Source organism: Nematostella vectensis, chromosome 1 (assembly GCF_932526225.1).
Source record: "Nematostella vectensis chromosome 1, jaNemVect1.1, whole genome shotgun sequence".
Lineage (NCBI taxonomy): Eukaryota > Metazoa > Cnidaria > Anthozoa > Actiniaria > Edwardsiidae > Nematostella > Nematostella vectensis.
The window spans coordinates 7,090,470-7,116,325 of record NC_064034.1 but is presented as its reverse complement, the minus strand read 5'-3'; the positions used below and the strand labels follow the sequence as shown (position 1 = coordinate 7,116,325).

Here is a 25,856-nt window from a genome sequence, read left to right as displayed (position 1 = left end):
AATCAACAAAACGCAAGCCGTCAGTGCGGCAAACAAAACATGCCAAGATCTCGCTCATCAACAGCGTGACGTCATCAGCTAGAGTGAGAATAAGGTGTTCCATGTGACGAGCGCGGGTATGACGTCATATGGTATGACAGCAAGACCTTGCTTGACCTTTTTGTGACATCATCAGCTATACAGTAGGTATAGCATGCCCCACGTGGCGAGCGCGAGACTTGTTCCAGTCCCCGACAGATGTATGCAGTCGCTCGTAGACTCCACCTTGGCTTGTACGGGAGCTGTAAGCAACATACACACTTTACTTTAAAGGTGGAGGAGCTAGGTATATGTCGAACAAAACACTCTTTAGAAGTGAAGAAATTGGGTATGGATTGATCACAACTTTCTTTAGAAGGTGGAGGGGCTGGTTGTAGGTCGAAAGGGCCAAGTCGAAGGCTGATACTGGTAGGGGTAGAAGACGTTAATAAAGGTTTGACAAAGTCGTAAGGGGAGCTGGCGCTTTTTTACTTTCTCCTAATAAACTCTCTTCATTCCCTCTTGATTACTGTTTTATATTGTTTTCTTTATTAAACGTTTCATCCTTCTCCTTAAACAACCCACCTCTTCCTGCTTTTACTGGGTCTGAACGCGGGCCAATCACAAAGTGCTGTCCATCAACCAATCGGAAGGCAGCAACTTGGAAATGGTACACGTGACCGTTTTCCAGCCTCGTTATTGTGCGCTTGTTCCGGTCCATGTCGACATCCACTGATTCGACTATGTTGTCCTCGCCCCAGTAATACACCTGTGTGCCAGCATACAAACGTCAAACCTCATATTCTCTATAATGTTTTTTTCAATTCTTGTTGCTATGATTACCTTGTATCCATCCACGCGCGACGCCACGCGTATCCACGTGACCTTAGCCTCGCGCTGAAACTCATCGTAATTGACTCGCACAAACGTGGGAGGTTTTCGAGGAACTGGAAAGAGAAACGATGTCCGTTAGAAAAGAAACAAAGTTTAGCCACAACAATACGACCGGACTGAGGGAAAAAAAATCTAGAATCTCTTTAGATTTTAGACATTGTGCCTTATGTTATCAAGTGATCATGCCATGTGATCTTGTTATCGCGTTATGAGTGAGTGTTATGAAATGCGTCATCACTTACAAAGTTCCATATCGAACTCTCCGACCACTGGAGGACTCGCGCCGATATGGTTTCTGGCCATGATCGCAAACTGGTATCTGGACCGGAGGTTGAGGTTGTGGACTCGGAGTTCGGTCGTACCGTTTGTCTCGCCACTTACAGTTTTGCCGTCACTCAGCCTGGATCAGGAAATGAACAGCATCAGTCAGTACAACAACATGATAAACAACAAACAAGACCGACAACAATTTAATAAACAACAAACAAGACCGACAACAACTCGATAAACAAAAAGTTCTGAGAACAGCTTGATAAACAAAAAACCTGAATTGAATAGCAACAAACAATGACAACAATAACATCCATAATGAATAAAAATAAATAAAAGATATGAAAGAACTTGTTCGCTTTGCTGGAAACGATAAACGAAATATATTATTTTAATCATTGAAAATTAGTTACAATCAATAAAATGGAAAGCCAAACCAAGGATGCGAGCAGTCGTGCACTTTATGGAATACATCCAAAATGTGCATATAGATTTGTGAAAAACTTCCAAATTGTGCATATAGCTTTATGGAATACATCCAAGTTGTGCATATAGCTTTGTCGAAAACTTCCAAACTGTGCATTTAGCTTTATGTGTTATGGACTACATCCAAATTGTGCATTTAGCTTTGAGGATACCAGCTCAACACCATATATGAAGTACTCACCTTTTTACTGAGACGCTGTACGACAGGATAGGACCGTTGGGTTTGATGGGGGGATGCCAGCTCAATACCACGTAAGAGGTATTCTGCATCCCAACCACAATTGCCGCAGGGGGGTCGGGTACTGCGTAGACACATGACAGTTACTATCAAGTTCTCAACACAAATAAGGGCTATCCCATGATGCAAGTTGACAGTCACGTGACAAGGAAGGGTGATCATGTGACAATCTTCTTAATCGCATTGCAATAGCCAGTTCTTAGCGTTATCAAACTTAGCAAAAGACGTTCTATATTTTTAGGCATGCCTCAGTTTAGATCTCTAGCAAAAGGTGTTCTATATTTTCAGGCATGCCTCAGTTTAGATCTCTAGCAAAAGGTGTTCTATATTTTCAGGCATGCCTCAGTTTAGATCTCTAGCAAAAGGCATTTTATATTTAAAGGGATGCCTCAGTTTAGATCTCTAGCAAAAGGCATTTTATATTTAAAGGCATGCCTCAGTTTAGATCTCTATCAAAAGGTATACTTTATTATCAGGCTTTCCTCAGTTTAGATCCTCTACCAAAAGGTATACTATATTTTCAGGCATGCCTTAGTTTAGATTTCTCAAGGCAAACCATATTTGCAGCCATGCCTTAGCATTGATAAATCTTAGCAGAGTATATTATTATTTCTGACTTTTTCAAAGGCCATGCAACACGCTGTAGATGACGTCATAAGGTTAATAGTAATGTTGTGTTAATAGTAATTAGTAAATTATTCAGTTATCCGTCGATAAGCACATAAAGATTTACTTTTTCCATACTTATCAGTAAATCATGCAGATATATCCTTTTTAACCAGACTTTTATTCATATTTTTTATTGCCCACTTTCCTAGATGAAGTTGGATTTTGTTCACTTGGTAAATATTAAGGTTGAAAATGGTTTATTTATTATCATACCTACTTTCTCACCATAACCATTCTCACGCATTAGAAATGATTAACATCTAAGCGTTATATTACTTATTAACTGTATCCCTTACCATAGATCTTATCAAACGTCTAAACTCGGCTAACAATAGATGGTCATTTATACGCCAAAATCCAACGTTTGTACGAAAGTGGGCAATCCCATGCAAAGGCCGTTTTTTTTTTCTCTGCACAACTTACTTCTGTAAATATCTGGAGTGAGAATTCTTGGGGTTGGATCAGGAGATTGTCTTTTAGCTGATTTATTTTCTTCCTCTAAGCCTGGGAACATGAAAATGCCACCGAGTTTAGCACGGTAACCCTGTGAATGTTTGTTTGTTGTGAAAGTGGTTCGTCATGTTCAAGCGACTTCTGCACGAGTACATACTGGACTTATCAATCATTTTAATTAGATACATAACTTTTTAACAGTATGCTTTTAGATGCTATTTGACCACTCAGAGAAGTATTAGTTCTTTATAATAAACCCGATCTTTAGCAGGTCGGGTTTTTTTCCTAATTTGATATAATCGTCATCAGATACTTTAATGGCGTTTTTTAAGGAAATAACTTTAAAATCATGGAGTAAATGAAGTTTATACAAGAGAGCATAAGATAAGAGAGGGACACTTTGGTATTACCCGCGCGCCATGCCGATTCCGAATCCGGCTATTTTTAGTAACCATCACCCCACCACTGCGCGTGAGGATTTGCTCCTTTTGTTTTGTCCTACTCCCCCGCGGGTTGCGTGATGTTGTTTTGCCATTTCGATAGAAATGAAAAGAGATCATGTAAAATAACTCGGAAGAAGAAAACAGGTCTAACTTAAGTTAACAAGATTGGCAAATATACTCACAGAAAGCTAAATCCCTGAATAGTTTGACTGTTTTGTTTGTCTGAGCGGCGAAGTCAAATTAGAAAGAAAAAACCGACGAGAGATAAAATGGCTGTGATACTGCGTTTGATTCAAATGCCGACACCAGCTTGTATAATAACAACATAATAATATAACATATAATAATAACAACATCCTAGAAATACAGTAATATCTCCCTCTTTATTTCCTCACTTTTACAAAAGCTCAGATACTTCAGCTTGCTGGCTTTGATCATCACAAAAATGCATTCCCTCGCTACAAGGATAACTTTTATTAAATGTATTTTTCTTGGATTCCTTCTCAATTCACAGGAATACTCACAAAAATCAATATTATATCTAATGTCTAACTTACAGATTTCGTTTGACCATTAGGAAGATAATGAATGTTGAGAAACCAGGAAGAAGCAGCAAGTTAGAGCAAAATCGGTGATTGAAGCACGAGGTTTTCCGCTTTTGATTTTGAATGAAGTCTCGTTTTGGAAATCTTGCAATCCTCGAAGTACTACATCCCCTTAATAAACCGCAAGTGCCTGTATCCTTGATGCTAGAATAAAATTTTCGATGGCATTTGTGCAAATAGGGTGGTTTTTTTTTCGGTTTCAAGTCACAAAACAGCGGCAAACAACAAGATGTAAATGCCGAGGCGCGGGGGTAGGGTGAGTAAAAATGCTCACGCGCAGTAGTGGGGTGGTGGTTACTAAAAATAGCCGGATTCGGACGCGACATGGCGCGCGGGTAATAACAAAGTGTCCCTCTCTTATCTTATGCTCTCTTGGTTTATATTCTCTTTGAAGTCGTTGTGCCGTTTACATGTTTTAAAGTTATATTATTAGTGAGTGAGTAGGCGGTTAATCATCAGTACTGTAGTATTAGAGTTATTGGTTATTGTGCAGTCATTCAGTGTACTTAGTCTGTAAGGTCAGTTTGTGGGTTACATTACAAAGAGTAAAAAAAAGAAAAACATTGAAACTAATGAATTCACCTACACTCTTTCGTTGGCATTTACTTACTTGCCATCGGAGTTCGGATCGGACCAACAATGTTAGAACCCGGGCCATCTCCTCTGCCGTTGAACGCGACGACCTGGAAACGATAGGAAGTGAACGCGTCGAGGTCGAGCACGGTGGAGGCTCGAATGCTGGACTTGAATGGCGACTTCCCCGGGCGGATATCTGTCACGTCTGTCCAGAAGTACACCTGTATAGAGTGGAGAGTTAGAACACACACTTGCTCAAGCCGAACATAGCTCTCGCTTGGATACCAAGTCATCTGCGCCAGTCATACAAGACAACAACTCAGAAGACAACTAGGCAACTCCGCAGCAGACACAGCCTTGGCAAGTGGTGGAATAACCCGAAGACTCGTCTTATTTTCCGTGCATAGCTTTGCATAAAAATGGTACCTTATATCCCAGTAGCTTTCCTCCAGCCACTTCTCGTGAGTCTACGATAGATGTCCACGTGGCAAGAGCAGACGTTGGCGAAGTGATCTCTATTTTTAAGTTGGTCGGTCTGCCCACAGGATCTGTGAACAAGACGGGTTTTAAATGTTAACTGGGGTGTTAAAAATCATTATACAGTCTATTTTCCTCCTATACACCTGGTAGTTAAACCAGGGGTGAGGGTTGGGGCTAGCAAAAAGGATTCTCTCAAGAAAAAAAAATTGATCATGGTTATCAATAAATTCAGAAATGAATAAATAGATACTAACATCTCTCGCCTGAGAAGCCGAACATAATTCCGCTTTTGGGACCAAAACCGCGGTCGTTGGCAGCCTGAACTTGGAAGGCGTACTTTACGTAGTAATCCGTGCCTACGATGGTGAACCGCGTCTTGTTGTGAACTTCGTTACGTTTCATGGCGTCTTTCACGTCTGCGCGCTTGTAATATACGATGTAGTAAATGCCGGGCGCGTTCTCCTCCAAGCGGGAAAGAGGCTGCGAGTAGAACAAGGCAAAGTTACCGACTAACTTCAAGTCACTAATTAACCAACTTTGAATTTGCACATTGTAATAATAACTAGCCGAATATTGTTCTGCTGGTTTTATAAATTCTGTTCAGAATAAGTCTCACCTTCCATGTGATCTGCATGGTATTGGGGCCTTTGCCTTTACTCTTGATCCCACTTGGAAACTTTGATGGAGCTAAAAATATAAAGATTCTGATCAAGATTTCAACCTTTTCAAGAGCCTTAGGGGCTGACTGACAAGGTCAGATGACCATAGATATGTTCACATAACTTGTATCACGCATGCGCACTAACCTTCAGGCCTTGTGCTGACTGACATTGACACCTGACTGGGCGTGCTGTTTCCTATTGCATTTCCAGCAATTACTCTGAACTTGTACTCCGCCCATGGCGAGAGGGTCACTTCAGCTATCCTCGTCTTCGGGTCCCGGATGACCTTGGCCACGGTCCACTTGTCCGATGCCGACCCCACGTGTTGCTGGATAATCACGTGAGTGATTGGGCTGCCGTTGTCGCGGCCAAGTTTCCACGTGAGATTCACTAGGTGTGAGAACTGGGTGTTGGGGAGGATGGTGACGCCATGAGGCTTCTCGGGCGCTCCTGAAAACAATGAAACTCGTCAAGCAAAGGTAATCGACACTGACTTTGTGTTTATCTGATCTACTAAGAGACCAGGTTGATGCTGAGGTCACGGTTTATGCTACACGGGCGCTAGACGTATTTTTTTTTAATGAGAAGATTAAGTTAATCCGTTCTCTTGTAAGATCTTTACCTACCTTGTACATTTAGAAGAGCAAAGGCCTCAGAAGAGGCGTCAGCCTTTTGGATGGATCCTGTCGCCTTGCACGCGTAAAGACCCTGGTCCGAGAACTCTACTCCGCGAATTTCTAGAAAGCCAGTTTGTTCGCCGATTTTGCCCATACTTATTCGCGAACTTGGTTGAAGCAGGAACGCAAACCGCCTCCACTGAAAAACTACTTCCGTCACTCCGGACGTGGTCACACCGCAGGTGAAGCGGACGGTGCCGCCAACAGTAGCAATCTTGTTATCCGGTGGGTGGGTCACCGCAATCTTGTCTAATGAATAGAAACATAGTGATTTCAACTATAACCATGTACGAATGTTGATGATCACTGAATGTCAATTTTCCGACGTTTTGGCATCGTCTTCTTCAACAGGAATCAATCCTTACAGGTAGGATTGAATGGGCACTTACATGCAAGCCTTACCTTGCACATTTAGCCTCCCTGTCCTGGAGGCGGAGCCTAGCCTGTTAGACACCTCACACGTGTAGCGGCCGCTATCCAGTGACGTCACATTACTGATCATGAGGTCCCCGGATGTAAGGAACTGGTATCTAGGGCCGCTTGACAAGTAAACAGAGCCTTTGCGCCAGCGAACAATTGGTTTGGGGTTTCCCGAGGGTCGACAATGAAGCGTAACAGTAGAGTCTACAAGCGCATTCTTGCTGGCTTCTGGCGCGCGACTTCCCTGGCCAAATCCTGCTGGCGTCTCTATGCATAAAGAGAGTGGATATTATCAGCATTTATCACTAAAGTATTTGTCAAATGTGAAAGATTGTCACTTACCGGCTACCGTGAGTTCAGCGGATGCAATCAACTGTCCATGTGTGTTGGTAACCACGCACTGGTACATCCCACCGTCACTGTACCTCAGCTCCTTGAGAATAAGGTCCCCTTGATGTAGAATATGCCTTTGTGATGTGACCAGCGGTTGCCCATTGTAGTACCACTGATAGAATACGCGCGGAGCGCCCGAGGCATGGCACCTCAGCGTGGTGTTACTATTCACGCCAGTTATCGTGTCTTGAGGTCTCGTGATCCACTCTGGCTTGGCTACATTAGGGAAACACTGCTATTAAGCTTAGCTATACGATCGAGCAACTTAACGCAATTAATGTTTTACGTAATATTAGGTGCCTTTTGAAATCAAGGAAATTTTTTTTCCACTGTTAGAAAGGAGGGATTCTTCGTATATTATATGACATGGATAGGCAAATGGCATCACTTGAACAGGGTGCCAGCAACAACCTATAGCGGTAATCTTATGGCTTACATTACCCACAAAGCTACCAGCAGTTTTCTTTGAAATACGTGCACAAACACTCTCCTAATTCTTCTCACCTTCCATTCGGACGATGGTGGTACTGGTGTCTGTTCTGCCACTCGTGTCCGTAGCCTTGCATTTGTACTTGCCCGCGTGATTGGCGGTAAACTTTGGGATATAGTGACGGCGCGCGTTACCGGTCACTTGACCTAGAATCATGTGAACGCCTTTCTTGCGGAGCGTTATCTTGGGCACAGGCCTGAAAACAATGGAATGAACCGATCAATGAAAATCGTTTTTCTTTCGCATCCGTCCTCTTTTCTCAAAATCCTTGCATAGCGCGAAACAGAGGAACAACAGGAAGGGATATCACTGCATGTACTTACATTCCGTACACGATGCATTCCAAGACAAAGCGTTCCCCCTTTAGGGCAATCTTGGTCACGGAAAACTCGGTGGAGATTTTTGGCGGCTGAGGGATGAGCGGGCGCACTGTAAGGAGTAATTATAGTAAGCAAGAATAGTTAGATGTAGTTAACTATATAAAGAATTAGATGATTAAGCACGAGCATTAAGGGCAAACACGCGCTGAGCTAAAAATACAAAACGATATAATGGAATAAGTATTGAAACAAGCTATGGTATGAGTATTGAACCAAGGTATACAAAGAAGGAGATACGATAGCATGAGTATTGAACCAATATAAAAGGAAGTAGATACCATGAGTATTTAACCAAGGTATACAAGGGGTAGATTGTATGGCATGTGTAAAACAATAACCAAGGCGTATAATACAACACGCCATCCCTCACCAGGCATGACGTTAAGCACGACGGTCCGTACTTGCTGCTTGTTGATGTTGTTGTTTGTGACAGTGCATACGTAATCTCCAGAATCTGATTGCTCTAGGTATGCAAAATGCAAATCGCCTTCAGAGCTGATCGTGTACTTGGAGGACTGGGGCAGAGGTCGTCGTCGCCCGGGAAAGTTTGGGTCTTGCTTTGACCACTGAATTTGCCTATCAGGATAAGAATCCGGAGCCTGACAGTGAAGCACAGCGCTGTGGCTTTCCTCTTTTCCTATCACAAAATTTGTAACCGCGAAAGGCATGAGGTCTGCAAGGGAGAAAACAGGCGTTAAAGGTATCCCTGTGGAAAGAGCGCACAGGAAACCCGTACACGTGGTGATGATAATAGATGAGATAAAGATGATTTGGTGAAGTTTTGATCAAGAAATATAAAAATTACCTAAAGAGACAGCATGAAAAATCTCCATGTCAGGGAGGCCTAATTATTGATAGATACACATTTAAACATTATAATGATATAAGAAACGAATTCAAATATAGGTAGTACTTAAGTAAATCAAGATGGCGGTATTACAACAGTTTCAGCGAGATACGCGCTTTTTACTATATGATCACAATATCACGACGATTGGTGTAAAATGTCGCAGCTGTTGTATTTAATCACAGGACATAACAGCTGATGGAGGTGATAAAATAGATACAGCTGATAGATATAGTTGATGATATCTAGTAATTTTTGTTAACTCATGTCCTTAGTGCAAAATGACATCATTAGTTTTGTAGTTTTATTTGTGGTTCATATGATAATAGAGAGTGTAAAAAGCATATCCATTCAATGGCCAAGGTATTTTTAATTAGCTGAGTGATACTTAATTATCAAGGTATTTGTAATTAACTAATGGCAAAGGAATATCTAATTTAAGTGATCAAGATATCCGTAAGTATAATTGATTACCAAAATGTTTGCAACCAACTTACAAGGGAATTTGACATTTGCTCTTCTGCTAATGATAGTCCCTCTAGAATTAGAAACCACACATCGGTACGGCCCCTTGTCACGTGAACTGATGGCATTTGTTACATGAAGGGAGCCATCTTTTGATTGCTGCATGTTTGTCTGCCACTGAAAGTCAATCCTGTTTCCATCATGGTACCATGTGACTGTGGAGTCCTTGGTTGCAATGCACATCAAGGTGAAGCTCGTCCCATGAACTAAAGTGTCCTTGGGTCCAACGATAATCTGTGGCTTTGAAGTGGAGCCTGTAATATTAATTGAAAATAAACAAATGAAGAATATTAAAATTATACAGTTATAAATATATACAGCACATACAAATTAAAAAGAAAATATAAAAAAAAACTAGTTTTTTGGCCAGCAGGTTTTATCCTCTTTATAATAGAGAGAGGATATTTATTTTTTTTTTTTTGGGGGGGGGGGGGGGGGTGGGGGTGCATTTTAATGGCACTTAATATCTTCTGTGTGCACAAATATATGGGTAGAATAGCATGGTTGTTTTTTATTACTTGATCTATCATCCCTGTTATTCTGGAAGAAGACACATAATAAAGTAACTGGTGTATTTTTTTTTACTTTCTGTACAGATTGATACAAATACACTTTCTTTTACCCACTTTTGATGTCAAACTGAGGGGTTTAGTTAATTTTTTTTACATAATGCTTGTATCCCCCTTGAAAAATAATTTAAAATTAAGGATAAACTTATCATTATTAAAAACAGTGAAAGACAGGAAAAACCCTTGATACTCTAAGACTAAAAGCTCTCCAAAATAATAATGGCCTCCTCTGGTAACACAGCATGAAAACAGTAGAAAAAAAAAGGTGCTTGAAGTTTTTAGATAATAACAAAGCAATTTGAACTTACCCAGAGCTTCTAAGCTGCCCAAAATGAGCAGATACAACAACAGTTGTATCTTCAACATTCCAAGTTTCTCAGAATTATTTCTGTAAAGAAGAAGAAGAAGATTGTGTCAAGAACAATGCCAAGCCCACAATAACACATCAGGTGGCAGAAACACAACCTGTATTTGTAAGGTGTGCTTTCGTGTCCTCAGCGCTGTTTTTTGATTAATTGTCAAAGAAATATCCCCTCCGTGCAAATACCTACAGCTAAGTATTTTTAACTTAATATATCTAAGTGCATTGCTTTGGCTAATTCTCATACACAACCAATGAAATTTCTCATTAGAAGCCTAACGATTAGCTCTTATCTCGAGCAAAATGAAAATTCAAAAACCTTTTTACGGAAGCGGGGTTTGGGATTCCCTAATTAATACCCTTCTTTGCGGTTTGCATAATCCAGCGTTTGCTGCGTCTGGAAAACATAGTTTTTTTTCCAGCACCTTTGCTTGTATTGTAGACACGATCATGAAAAATCTGACCGCGTTGGTTAAGATTGCTAATCAATTGCAAAAATCATAAGCAAAAACAGTGTTTTTTGCGATTCGCGTTTCTTATCACCTCAATAAAATATTAGTGTGTTTCTTTCTATATCGAAACAACAGTAAACAGCGGGGCAGCTCGTCGCAGTTGTCAATGTATGCGTGTACTAATCGATAGCCTAACACATCTTACTCAATGTTATCTTGTCCTCCGAGGGCGCAAGGGAGATCTTTATTTATTTTATTCAGATTTTGGTGTGGTTATAACAGTCTCATGTATTTAACAGCAATTCGCGATATCTTGAATACACGTACTGGCTACCGTGTCAATAATAAATCTAACTCGAGTTTTGACTTGTGGAGCACAGACTAATGGGGCTCGTACAGCACAGTTCTTTTTAAATTATGATCGTGAGAAACTTGGCATACAAGTAGACCTTGTTATTGACAAGATTTCACATTTACATGACATAATACAATTGAAGTTTGAGTGTTTCATTTCATATTTCCAAACAAGGATGATGTGAAAAAAGTGTAATAAGACAAACACATTTTAGATTGAAAAATTGTAAGAGTTGATTTGTATAAATCAAAAGTAATATTTCCAAATGCTGTGTTGCCATAGTTACGTCAGATGTAGCAAGATGAGAACGGGGCTGCCCAGCAAGGAAATAAACAATTTAACAACAGTAACGGAATTCAGGGAGAAAGGGAAGAAATATGTCTAGAATTGCCATTATAAAGTTCACGAAATACGATAAACTGATCAAATCCCCACTTTGTATTGGGTGGGACATGGTCCTGGACGTAAAACAAAGCGTAAGGGTCGCAGCCTTTAACTCAATTTGATTAAGTCCGTGACTTACAGACTACTATAATCAGGGAAGTGCGGTAATATAGTGTGTTTTTTCTTCATCATATTGCGTTGAAAGGTTCGAATACCTCAAAACTGATGATTCAATTGCGATTGTTCTATGTTGATGTCATATGTTGATGGCATATAGACAAAGATAAAGTCTGCTTTGAGATCATTTTGGGGTGAGATCAGGCTGTGATATTTTACACTCATTTCATGCTTTACGAATGTGACTTTGTGTCAGAATCGGATAAGATGTACACGATTTATCTATGTCAGTGAGCCTCGGAGAATGTTGCACAGTGTAAAGCGAGTAATTTGTTTTCATTCTTTTATAAATATGGACGATAAAGATATATCTCGATAAGGTATCTCCAACTCACCAATACCTCCAAATCGCGATGAAAATGTAACAATGACGAAGACCCAGCCAACAAACCTCATCCCCATGCTCAAACCTCTCTAAAGAAGTGATCTCGAGTGGTTTTCAGCTGGGCTTTACAACCTTTTCACGTTGAGTCATCGAAATCGTAAATTCCTGTTGAGTCCATCGGGATGTCGACTCATAAATTATTAAGGTTCCGTGTGTTGTCCTTTATCAAAACAATACAAATGATTCAGTTCCCGCGAATTGGCAAGCCGCGAAAAAAACTATTACGCGACACATTCGCCAATTGGCTACCGACGGAGGCGGGTAATTGACGAACGATACAATCCCTGCCGAACAATTCCAATGGCTATTATTTCGGTCTAGTTCCTTTGTCTGGATTTAGTAGAGAATCGGCTCGAGGCTAGAACGTTAGACCCGCCGTAGAAGCCGCAAATCTTTGTTAGTTTTAAGATTAAGCCTCACAACAAACCCAAGCCACAAATTTTGTTGCCAATTACTGATTACGAAAATTCCGACTGCGCACATATATATATATGGCTTTGGAGTAAAAAACTGTTCATTAAATAATATAGTCCATTAAACTTAGGAGAGACGAATGAGATTCCCCTAAAACGCGTTTTCACTCTTTTGTCCTCCATACAGTTATCAATATGTATACCGTTGATAACTGTATGGAGGACAAAGGAGTGAAAACGCGTTTTATTATTTAATGGACAGTTTTTTACTCCAAAGCTCCCCTCGACTGTTTTCGTGTTTTTGAGGAAGTGTGTAAGGATATCTTTGCTAATGTCCTCATTAGACAAACGTCTTGTCAGATCAGAGCTATTAAAACTTGTACTCCAATCCAAACCTGTGAAACTGCGGTTGAAAGTATTAAACCTTGCATTAACATATCCCTGTTCCCTAGTATAAGTAACTTTACTTAAAGGTTATCGCGAAATTGAGATGCTGTAACAGGGGGGATGTAAGACATCGCTCAAGCCCCCCAAGGTATGCTATTGGCCGCCAGTTAGGCTATCGACGGCGCAGATGCAGATTCTGAGATGTGAACAAGCGAAGAACAATTCACCGCCTGGCGGAAAGCCACAAGTTGATAGAGATCCAGTAACAAGTCTTTTGATTTGTCACGGAGATCGTTAGGTGTGAACCAGGAGTGGAATCAGCTTAACGGAAAATGCGCACTTAACAACAAACGTACCCACAGTTATAAATAAACAGTAGAACATGTTATAGCGATCTACCGAGGAAAACTGAAAAACCTGTCGCTACACAAAGATCTCTGTTTTCTAGAGCTTTCAATTCGGCTAGAATGATAACCGATACGCAAAAGAGAATACTATTTATCGCCAAAATATTTCCATTTAAAAGTTCCTGTATCAGAACACGAGTCTGTTTCCTAAGCCTCTTTTGACGATGACACAGTAAAAGTTTTAAGTGTAAATCCCAACTCCTTTAAGGATTGCTAGCCTAAACCTCCTTTAGCCAAGGGTTAAGAAACTTAGCTGTTCATTATACCCACACCCATTGTACTTCTAATAAGTTACCTCTATCGACGGTGTTTTCGCAGTATGGTACTTGGTTTGTTTGTCGTTCGGAGTAACAGAGCCACCACCATAACACGAAACCATAACCTAAACTCTTGTCACTGATTCCAAGCTGGCGATAACCTCTCTAAGCTCTGCTGAAGCGCTCTTCGTATAGCGTAACGTTCGAGTTATTCATAAAATTTTAAGAATTTCGATTTTCAGTTTTAATATTGAGGCTAACCGCACTCTTTCTGGCCATCCAGAAATAGAACTCCCTAAAGGTTTACGGGACGGGATCGACTTCTTGGCAGTCTAGTAATGCGCCTCATGACATTCAATACCCTTTTTTGATTATACGGTATCGTGTTTTCAATCAGTTTATCCGCAATAAAAATAAAACGATAAAGTACTTTAGGTGGCGTATATTTCTTCGCTTGCGCTCTCTGCATCTGAGTGCAGTACGAGACTAGCTATTTACGTGTGAAGGGTATCAGGGAAGAGCTCACGTGAAGGTTTTTAGCACGATTTTATATCTTTGGTAACCTTCTTCGTATTTATCCCTAAAGCACACGTACCCTTTAAGTTGCAACTTGTCTCGCAAAAAAAAATATAATTGCAAGTCGTACCCGCTATGTCACACGTGAATTTTTTCTTGTAGCATTTGTTGCAGAAACCTTTCGTGCGACTTTGAGCAATGCATAACATGTTACAAAAGGGGTATCACACGCAAAACATGCGCGTGCGACCTGCAACAGTTTTTTTTTGCGAGACAGGTCGCAAGAGAAAAAACGTACACGTGACAGGGCCTCAATATAACTAATGTACGATTTTCAAGATTTATTGCAATCCCAGACGTTATGATCACTGAATGATATGATGCTTTCCACTTTCGTGACCAATAGCTGAGGTCGATAATTTTAAGTAGAAAATGATAGACAATACGATAAATGGGAATTTTATAGTGGGCATAATATAACAAACGGGTAAGCGACTCGTTGACTTGGATAATTCTAGTCAAGCTTGTAATACGCCTACGTTTCGACTTATTTGTTAACACTCACATGAAAACTGACAATGCTTGGGAGAAAAGAAAAACTGCTGTCGACCAGGGGCGGATCTAAGACGTCTGGATAAACTTACTGTAAAAGTTAATTTAAAATGAGTCTAGTATAGAGCTAACCAAATGAAATGAAATCTTACTCCCAGAATCCGAATTGAAGTCTAAATTCTATCGAAAGACAAAATATTCCGATTTTAAAAGATTTCATATTTTAGCTGACTACATTTTAAATATTTTAATACTTTGGGCAAATGTTATCTTTGTGGTTTGTACCGTGGAAACCAATAAATTGCATTGGAAAGGGATAAAAAAAACGTGTTCACTATAAAGCCTCATAGAATGAGGTAGAAAAGGATTACTGTAACACACACACAAGTCCTCGCACGAGATTCTCGTAGGTGTCCGGCGTTTTTTTTCCTTCTAAGAAAAGCTATTTGCATTTCGATGGGGATTGTAGCAGTTTCGTTTGGTCCACTAATCTATATAAAGCTGTTTTTGTTGATAAAATAACGGAGTACTGTATACTTTAAGAGAGAGACCAGAGATCCCTTGTCATTTTCTGAGTCAATCAAAGCCAACGCAGCGTTGCGTAGGCTTCAAATATATGCCAAATTATGATATGTCAGAAGATAACAGATTGTACAATGTTTTTCTTTTCAAGACTTTAGAAGTTACATAATGTATAAAAAGGATCAGAATCATATGAAAGCGCATAGAACATACACATTCTGCACATACACCTTACCTTGAGTGCGATACGAAAACCGTCGTAAATTTTAACAAATAGAATTAACTTACAATTCTATCAGGGCCAACCATAGAGTTAGATGTTAATTTTTATCGATTAGGGACACAGTCGGAAGTCACATTTTGGTGTTTCTGCTTGATCGTGCATTAGTTTTTCACACTACGCACTATTTGTGGCAAAACACTTAGACTCCGCCAAAAAATATTGACTATTAATATCGCAGTTGTTGTTCCCCGTCATCTAAAAGTGAAAATTCTTCATAGACTCTCTGCATACTTTGTGCAATGGAACGTTCACAACACAAGATAAGAAACTTGGCATGAGTCGAAAAGTCAACCGATAGCCATTCCTTTTTATATCATTTTCGTTGAAAAAGATAGGTACACATTATGTGCAAACGACCCGTCTTTATTCTACTATACTACTGCCCATAATGCAAAAGCCGAATCTCTAATCTAGCAAACCCGTGTGAGCACTTACAAGTTAATAATACATAGTACTATACATATATATATATATATCACGTGTTACTGTACATGTAGATAAATGTTAGATATTCCCAATAAACCAAAACTCTTAATCTTAAGACCTTTTTGCTTCTCAAGTGGGTGGTAATGTGTCACGTCTGAGGAATCCTTTACGATAATCATGTAACATTTTGGAGCATTTTCGGAATAAAAACTTTACTTTTCATGCGATATGAAATAGTTTTCATTCTTTGATGATCATCAGGTTTGTTCAGATAGTATCATGAATATAACGTAGCGAGGATAAGAATTTTACATGATAAGTTATAGGTTGACTACGAAATCCAAAATCAAAGCTTGAAAATATAATAATAATCCATCATGGTTGTAGTAATGTAGCGGTTCCGTGGTTTTGTTAGTTCAGCATGTGAAATAAATAACATAGTAAAAATGCCACTAGAATGTGGGGATGACTCACCGTTCGTGACGCTCCTGTAAAATAGCACTCGCACTTTACCGCTGGTACCTCAAACTAGACTACCGTCACTTTGTGTTCATCCTTATAAACAGTGTTTGTGTTCGTATTTACGCGTAGTTAAATTCCATTGTGTTGTAATTTAGCGTGTTTAAGTAATTGTAAAGCAGCGCGCGACTTTCTAATACAGCTGTCGAGGTGCGCGTGGCACGGCGCTAGACTACTTAAACCCTGACAGATGGTTCCTTTCAATTTGTCTTAATTTCCTTTAAAACAAAACTGAATAGTCTTTAAAAGACTTTAAAGGGATAAAGTAGATAAAACTCATCCTTCTTCGCAGATAGAAGCTTTTTATCTGGAAATCTAATCTTCCTTACTGGAATTGACCTTCTTTTGATTAGTTCAAAAATGAAACAGGGTTTGTTTTTCATTAATAGAGAAGTTTTGTAAAGAACGATAGAAACTATGTAAACAATCTCTTGAAGCTAATCCTATATTTTACCAACTTTGATATTGAGGGTGATATTGAGAGTACTCTTATTGACTGTATACATTGAGTTTTAGATGGCTTAAGGTGTGTACAGGGTCACACTGGGTAAAAAAGGCTAAAGTTACTAAGTTTATTTTTTGAACAAAATACTAATTTATTCATGTGTAAGAGCGTCTTTATTGAACTAAAACAAAACCACGTGTTAGGCTAATTATGTCGTATCGCGAATTGAATGGTGTATGTACGTATGTTTATCCCTGGTCTTTACAAAGTCAAGCTTTACTATGGAAGGTGTTAATAGCCTAAAAGTTAACCCAAAACATCACCAGAGTGCCATGCAAGGCGAACAAAACCCTCTTGGCATTAGCGGGAACTTGCGAAAAGCTACGAAACACAAAAGCAATTGATACCTGTTGTATTAAGAGTGGTACATTGTGGGTCTTTGGCGAAATAGAGAACCCCTTCGATGCCACCTTGTTTAGGAAAAGTACTCCATGAACGCAAACTACGCTACTGATAACATAATAAGCCACGATCATAATTCAGCAGAATTTTAAAACACATCCTAACCGATTCTACGACCATACGAAGGACATAACATGATTGAGAGATAAATATCCATAACAGCTCAATTTGCTTTGGTTACATTTTGTGTTACTATTATGCTTTATACCTTTTTATACCATTCCGACTAGAGAAAATATCCTTACATTTTTTTGTAAATATTTTGCTTTGCCAGGCATACCTTTTGAGCCCTACCATTTCGACAAGATCGTGAAATATCGTTTTCATTTGCTTTGATATCACCATAATCGCGATCACAATATGTATTACCCCTTTCGAGTGCGCCGTCCGAGACTATTGGAGTATTGTGTGCGCGATGCTGGGAGGAGATCGGTTTAAGTTGGCGCAATCTTGCCAGCGTTTTGGGATAAGCATTACTCTGTGAATTATATAGTCTTAGTAATTAAAGAGTTGATCGATTTTGCTGGCGTCTATATGGCGTGCGCTTTTCGACCTGTGATTAAAGAATCGACAATTTAAAGCGAAGTAGCATTTTAGATTTCACTGTAGATAACAAAATATTTAAAAAAAATGTAAAATAGGAAACATCGCATAACATGCAATAATTGTGTTAAAAGGATCATTTTTGTTTTCGCAACAAAAAATGTTTTTACCTTTAAATATAGCATCTTGCGCCGAGCCCTTCCAATGAGACTTGCAAAGCTGACACGATGTTCGGACTGTATTACGACTCACTCCCTGCAACCCATATCAGCCATACCATCATTTATAAAAACACAGGATAATTGGATGCTTTATGACTGACTCCTGTATTGGTATTGTACAAAAAAGAAATACAAAGACTACCAGTGAGCCTCATTAACTTGGTGGAATTCAATTTCTCCAAATGCTTATTATTTGCTTGTTCCTAGAAGCCCAGCTTTAGATTGTTTAATTGACTAGCTCGATTTACAAGTCGCCCTGGGGGATCTACACCTGCCAGCAGCCGAAACTAATATACAAGCGTGTCACTGGAAAACCGAGCCATGGCTATAAACTGTTGTGACAAATCGGTTGTAACCGCGACTTAGACGATGTAAGGCCTCGCGAGATAGTAAAGATTGAGTCAAGGGTTAAGCAAGGCTAGGCGCTTGGTGAAACTGGAATATCATATTTTGTTATAGTGTTTGTCACTAGAGGAAATCGATGAATTTTTTGTTGTTATTATGGTTTGTCATTGTCCTTGGAATCAATAAACAAAGTGTTCATTTAAAAAAATCAGGAAATTTTTTTGAAAGCCTCCAGAACAACGTGCAAATAGAAAAGATACACCTATTTCAAATAAAATAACATTGACAGTGCAAACGGCAAATGGGCAATTGTCAAATGGCAGATCCATAAAAAAAAAAAAACATGGAACTTGTCAAATTGTACTGGAAAATGTGGATAATTTCTGTGATTATATTACTTATCATCTTTATTCTTACAAATAATTATACCCATAAGCAGTGATTGGTCTTATAACTTCCATTTGCCATTCGCCATACGCCATTTACACTAACGTTTATTGAAATAGGAGTACATAGATAGTGCATGCTATAAATGGGTTAAGAATGAAAAAACGAAGGACCCTCCTTATATTTCAATGTTGTCGATTTGTATTTATTTTCGAGTAGTCGGGGATTCCGGTTATTGAAGGGATGCAGAAATAACTTCGAGTTAATTAGGATTCAAGTCATTGAAGGTACACAAAACATAGCTTTATGTTGCCGAAACCTCAAGCTATCGATGGGATGCACTCTTTTCGAGATATCGAGAGTTTCGAGTGCTTCAAGGGGTTCTGGAATGGAACTTTGAGATATCGAGAGTTTCGAGTTATTTCTCTATTATCGATCATCAAGAGACCTAAACAACAAGCTAGAGACCTAAACTTCTCCGTTTGTACGCGTGCAATAAAGACGATAAATTTCATGGAGACATTCAAATCTATTAACACATTAAAAAGGAGTAAAGATTATCTTTTCACCACTCTCTGATATCAATGTATTAAACATAAAAGGCCGGTAGCATCTTAAATCAAATACCTAGTTGTACAATGTTCCATCGAGAGCGATATACTGATATAGTTAGCGTGATGTCAAGCATCCGTTATCACTTAACTCGATTATTAGCCCGAGTGGAATCAACAGAAAAACAAGCTCTCAGTTTTGTTTGACAACATCTGTCTCGTAACAGCTGTAACTAGCACAGAACAAAGGTGTGGTTGTCTTGGCCCACCGCCTGCTGGGATGTTTGGTGTAAGCGCTGACCGTTTTCAAAAATTTACATCGCTGTCATCGCTCGAGGTCTATAAAAGAATGGCATAAGGCACGCTACGAATAGGACACTCCCGACGGAACATGGCCTTGCGGCGCACCGAATAAAAGAACCAGTAACTTTAACTTTCGCATATCTTTGGAAATCTATAAATATATTTTACACGGTTTAAGAATTATACAAATATTTAGAGATCAAATCAATATCCCATGCTGTTATGTTTATTTCACGGAACGAATTTAACACCTCCAGGTAAGAAATACACAGCAATAAAAGTATTCAGAGAAGAGACCCTTTCAATTCTCACCTAGCAGCCGATAAATGCGGACACTAAAGCATAATGCTAGATGTTTCGGATTTTTAGCTTAAGCTGCCAGTTATGACACTGCGCTAATTGTTGCGGGACAAAGCATGACATCAACACGATATTGTGTCGACTTTCTAACGGACACAGAACTTTATCACTGCTGCGACAGATTTGTCTCACTCGAGCAGATTCCCGTACTGATGATGCTTTCGCGCAAACTTACGCAAGCCACACAAAAATGCAGGCCTACGCCACTTCAAGGGATTAAGCTGTGTAAGCGCTGCATAATTTGTAAGGAAGTGATAACAAAAGATTTGAATCTGCATTAGAACGTAGAATCGTGGGTCTCCGTAAAGCGTTCACTCTCAGACTATGATTTCTTCGAAGGGTTGTTTGACGGTGTTTTATTAGCACGTGCACATGAGCTGCAAACACGGTCTTCTCACAACTCTCTCAAAATCCCTTGATAATGTCACAGTTGACAGTAGTTTGTATTACCACAGCACCGTAAGATCAGTCGCGCTTCACTAACCCACCTAGCTCTACTTTCATCACTAACATACCCTATTGACTCGCACTGCATTTATATGACTGATACTTTCTGAATGTAAAAACAACAACCTAGCATCTGTTTAAAATGTCATGGAAAATTGTCAAGCTGTTTAGCAAAACGTAAGATGGAATTTAACAAACTAATTCGTGTTTGTAAAAAACATCACTAGCAACGATATCCCAAAATGTTTACTTTTTGACTTTATAGCAAAACGAAGGATTTTCTGACCTTGTACGTCTTCATGCTGTAGCCGGAGCCTTGTTGTAAGCGCGGTTCGAATATCGCGGGTCTAGTTTCCTTCGTGAGCTCAAGGGCTAGCCCGAAACAAATACCACATTTAATTCTAGTCAGAGCTCCTTCTCTAGAAGCCAGTCACTCGCAGACATCACATGGTTAGATTTGAGCGTTCTGCTTAAGGGATTCTTTTCCTGTTCTGGTAAAGGGCGATGTAATGCCGACGATCGCGAGGGATGAATTCGCGTTGATGTTGCGGGCTGGGACATTCCTTACACATAACTCACAGACTGCTAACCCTCTTACCTTACTGAAGGCACTGGGGTCAGTGTCATAGCGCCAGTTGACAGCGCGCACGACTAACAGTCCACAATCATTTAGGCGAACTCGCTGATATCCCCATAACTATCGACTCCCTCAAGTGTTGACGAACTGTACAACATCCAAAAGTACATCGGCACCAAGAACGATCAGATGATTGACAGCCTGATCGGAGCTCGCTTGCTAATTAGTCTAAGACGCATACAGGGCCAATTAAAATAATGGATGTTTTGGCAAAACACCATTCGAAGTTATTGGAATGTAATTTGCGCATTTTAGGAGGCCAAACCAAAAAGTGATATTCAACTCGTCGTAAATGGCCTGTAAGTATCGAACTTAACTATAGCTGGGTCATGCCCCGCACCAAACACCCAAAATACCCCCTATGGTAGCTGAGTTCTTGGCAGCCTCTCTTCAGGTTCAGCTTACAATCGGCCAAGTGGAATTCAGACAAGTAATAGATGCCTTCGCACAGGAAACATGGGTTAAGAGAGAGAGAGAGCAAACAGAGCACAAGATTTTGTTTGCTGATTAATATTAGTATACTTTGTAACTACAAGCTATTGGTGTGGCTTTAAACAGTTCCGTGAAAAAATCTAATAACTAGCAACAATTACAATAGTTTTTCGGCCGATGGAACATAGGTAAACTGCAGTTCTATGAGAGAAAAAAAACTTACTTGCATTATCTTGTCTGCGGTTGACTCCATCATGGGATTCAGTGCGACTATTAAAATGCTATTAGCAAAAATCCATACTTTGACTCTGTGCGGTCTGTCGCACGCCCTTTGTGGCGTGTTTTGGTAGAGAAACACAGTTTGGATAAGATCAAAATCTATCCCACACCAAAACATGCCAGCGCGCTCCCTCGGCTTGTTTATATGTTGATGTAGTTGATCCCATTGCCGCCTGCTGCTCCATTTTTTTAAACATAACCTAGTGTAATACAGATTTCAGAGCTAGTTCCCGCGCTTCAAGTGTAGTTTTCATAAGGACTGATATAGCAAGCGATAGAAAGTTGCGTGGTTTTGACGCCACGAACCGCAAGCAAGATAACGGCACAGTTGATCAGCGTTTTGTGGATTGACGACATATTGGTTTCTTGATTAAGGCAACAGGATAACAAACAACATCATTTTTAAGCATCAATTCCCCGGGCACTCCATTAACCTCGATTGGCATTGAGGCTTCAGGTCTGACGCGTTGACGCTGAAATCGATATTTTGGGACAAAATTGTATAGAAATAAGAATTGAGAACTTGACCTTACAGGAATGTCCCAATTTATGAACATAAAGTGTGCAGTTTTGCGCTGGAATGTTTTACATTTACCTAATGGCTGCGTTTTGTGCTAATTAAGGCAGGGATCACGCTATCTTTACTTTATAATCTGTTCTAAAAACAAAATCTGTAAAGTCTTTTCCCTAAACCTAGAATAAACAATATGATTGGCCTGGAGATTAGTAGTGCAAGTTTCTAGTGCAAGTTCTTTGATGACTTGATATCATCCATCTTTACCTGAAATTCCGTAGCATCAGGAATCAGCAGGAGCAAGCAAAAATACTTTACTTTTAAAAGGTTTGATCTACAAATAGATCATTGTGCTGTTAACCGGGTCTTGCTTATTGTCCTTACTTTATACATATTACAAAGATAACTGAAAACCACGGATAGGAACGGACACGGACAAGGTTACGGTAACAAAAATATGCGACAATTGACCTCGGAAACTGGTAACTAAGATATGTCTGTCCATATGCTGCTTATGAAATCGACTTATAAGGGATATAGGCCTGAGCCCACTTTCACCACACCACATACCACAGGTAGACCGAAGATGCTCTAAGGAGAGTCCAAGTACAGGACTAAGAATTGACGGGGCTAGGACTAACACAGGTAGCCCAGGCAATGGTTGCTTGTTCGTAGCTCGGAATTCGGCTGTTCTGAGAGGGGACGAGTAAAGCGTTTTTTTGTGTGAAATGTTGTCAATAAAATTGCCTTAGAACTTAGAACATGCCTTTTGGTTGTCAAATTCACGTGTAATACATGATCTGGGGGGTTTTCTTAACGGAATTTATGACTTCTCTCCCCTCTCCCCCTTACGATGCTCGCGATACAATGAACCCGCCTGATCCTTTTATCTCTCAATGCATCAAGTAAGTCTCCTTCCCTTTGAAGAGACACCAAGAACGACTGCGCAGGAGTTAACGTATTCTCTTGCAATCATTTGGGTCAAAGTAGATAGAAAGAAATCCAGTTTCATCCACAGTTTTTCATACACAGGTAGCCCAGGCTCACGGCGAGTTGTAGAAGGTCTATTCCAGAGTTTGTATGGCGAACTGAGGTTGTTGTAAAACTTGTTGAAATAAATACTCTGACTTCAAAACAAAACAGAAGTTTGACGGTGTACTATCTTGCAATACTGGTGTACCTGTGTTTAATCGAGGACAAAAATCATAGTAAATAACTGCAACTAATTTAAAGCCTCCTCTGGAGGCTAATATTACAGTGGAACCTCGATACTACGATACTCGGAATATAGCGATAAAGTATCGGTCGATAAGTATCGGTATAACGATATCGATTTCTGGTCCCGCCAACCATGAAATATGTAGAAAAATATCGGTAAAACGATACTCGATAAATTAATGCAAAAAAACGTCTAAAGTGAGTTTTTGCCCCAGCTACAGTCAGCTAGAATTAGAACACATATGATATCATTCACGCAAGCCACAGTGAAGGTGTGTAGTAATATAATTTTGTGTGTCTTGGCTAGTACGGAAATCACATGAATGAAACAGCGTTTGATAAAAAAAAAGGACCAAAAGGACATTTATGGTGGTCGGTTGAGAATTGTTTTCGCATATCCTGAACTCGTTAGTGTGTTAACTGAACCTTTCAATATTTATTGCTCGCTTTATTGCTCGCTTCCGTTAACCCCTATCACATCTCTAGAGGCACAAAGGAAAAAAATTCCGAAACTCAGGTTGTAACTACAACCATGGCTCCCCTGAAAGGTCGCATAGCCCTAAAAGTAGAAGTTCACATTTACCTTTTGACAAGCTCTCTATTGCAATCCCAACGTCTAATGGTGTCCGGGCGTCACACAGATACGCCGGTCGACATGTAGCTTCCTGTGAAGCACTAACTATCTATGGCAGAGTGCTTACGCCTAGTCGGGTATGTTTGCCCAAAGCTGTCACGTAACGATTCTAGATGCAGTAGAGTTATGGCTTTGGCTACGGTACCAGCTGATGGGGCTATAGGGTCGCGGCAACCTTTTATCTTATCTTAGTGGCGATGTAAAGGCGGATCACGTTCATTTTTGTGTTTTGTCAACATCGCATCATTGTCTCCAGAGAAAAGGTCACCTGTTAACACAACCTGGGGACATTCCTAGTTCCTTACCTGGGATTTCTGCTGAATACGCCGGTTATCATCGGTTCAGAATCATCGACCTTTTCAATGACCATGTACTATTTACCCGAGGTACGCCTGAGTAAGAACGACTCTCTTTACCTGACCTATAAGTGTCATCAAATGTACACTATTATTGTCAGATTGTAATTCAGAAAAACATCTTTATGGCTAAGTTATACACGTTTTGTGTGACGCAAGAGCTCGAGGGAGACTTTCCTTACATTTAGGGAAATATGGGCCATAGACATATATAGACATAGCTAAGGCCCTAAGATAACTGACCTATTCCTTATCTTTTCGTGTGCCATATTTAGGCCACCCTGTTTTAATAACTGGATATAATAAACAGAAATCGCACAAGAATAATATTGTGCTATAACGCTTGCATATTATCACACACATCGGACTCTTTTACAAGAACAAGTGGGATGCTTGTGGGGTAGCTTCTAGTCGAAAAGTACGATTAAACTTACTGGAGTAGAAGTATAGATATAACACATATTGTAAGCTAACCCAAGGTCGGATATGTTGCGGTAAGCCTAATGGACGTTCCTTTGTGGTATTCAGTAACAAGGGCGGTCCGCTTGCTAGTAGGACGAGAGATAAGGAAAGACGCGCCTCGTATCACAATCACCGGAAGGAGAGAAAACATTGCGACTTTTGAAGTAATTATTGTGTTATTAGAACGTGTCAAATGGCATTTTCGAAGGCATCCTACCACCTACGTATCACTAACCATAAAATCTTTTGAACCCGTGCAAACCCGTTGTGTACGTAGACTTTACGCTAAGCAGTAATTGTTTGTTAGACCCTATTTCATGACGTTAACCTCAAATACGTTTTGTTATTTTGTTTCATTAAATGTCAGGGCAATTACTAGTGCTTTAACACCGACGTCAGCAACCCACAGCAGTTACCCTAAACCCCAGGGGAGGGGCTCCGATAAAAACAGACGGGGGTATGATCGTCGGCAAAATCAATTAGGGATATCACTTTTTATCACTATTGGTGTGGTCAACAGAAATCTAAGAGATAGCAGAATCGAAATAAAACGTTAAACATCCCCTAAGGAATAGCAGTTGGTGGAATTTTACACTATTGGAGAATCAGAAGGAAATCCTTAAACACCACCAAGCGATAGCAATTAGATAGATAGATAGGACGATCATCCCCGTCTACTTTTCTGAAGTGTCCCCCCCTGGCACTTAACGTTCTCAAGTCGAGCTTATAGTGATGAGGGGGGGGGGGGGGGGGGGGGGGGAAAGGGCGT

At 40.0% G+C, this 25,856-nt stretch overlaps 1 protein-coding gene across 13 annotated transcripts; it reads right to left on the bottom strand.

Moving 5' to 3' along the window:
* Positions 1-22: 22 nt before the first annotated feature.
* On the bottom strand, positions 23-24,347 carry LOC5519032 (contactin-6). Of its 13 annotated transcripts, none has more exons than XM_048726984.1 (21): positions 21,154-21,305; positions 20,842-20,927; positions 10,404-10,483; positions 9,499-9,780; positions 8,525-8,827; positions 8,098-8,203; positions 7,789-7,970; positions 7,234-7,500; positions 6,874-7,158; positions 6,421-6,720; positions 5,939-6,244; positions 5,749-5,819; positions 5,387-5,612; positions 5,079-5,200; positions 4,687-4,873; positions 2,999-3,079; positions 1,850-1,970; positions 1,155-1,312; positions 862-965; positions 604-787; positions 23-281 (listed from the first exon to the last, which is right to left on the bottom strand). In XM_048726984.1, the coding sequence occupies exons 3-21, from the start codon at positions 10,459-10,461 to the stop codon at positions 172-174; spliced, it is 3,453 nt and encodes a 1,150-aa protein (XP_048582941.1). In that variant the 5' UTR covers positions 10,462-10,483; positions 20,842-20,927; positions 21,154-21,305; the 3' UTR covers positions 23-171. The 13 variants fall into 13 exon arrangements, with proteins under 13 accessions (XP_048582941.1, XP_048582943.1, XP_048582973.1 ...); XM_048726986.1 differs by lacking the exon at positions 20,842-20,927 and adding an exon at positions 18,112-18,196 and having other exon boundaries at positions 21,154-21,278; XM_048727016.1 differs by lacking the exons at positions 20,842-20,927; positions 21,154-21,305 and adding an exon at positions 24,219-24,347.
* Positions 24,348-25,856: the final 1,509 nt, after the last annotated feature.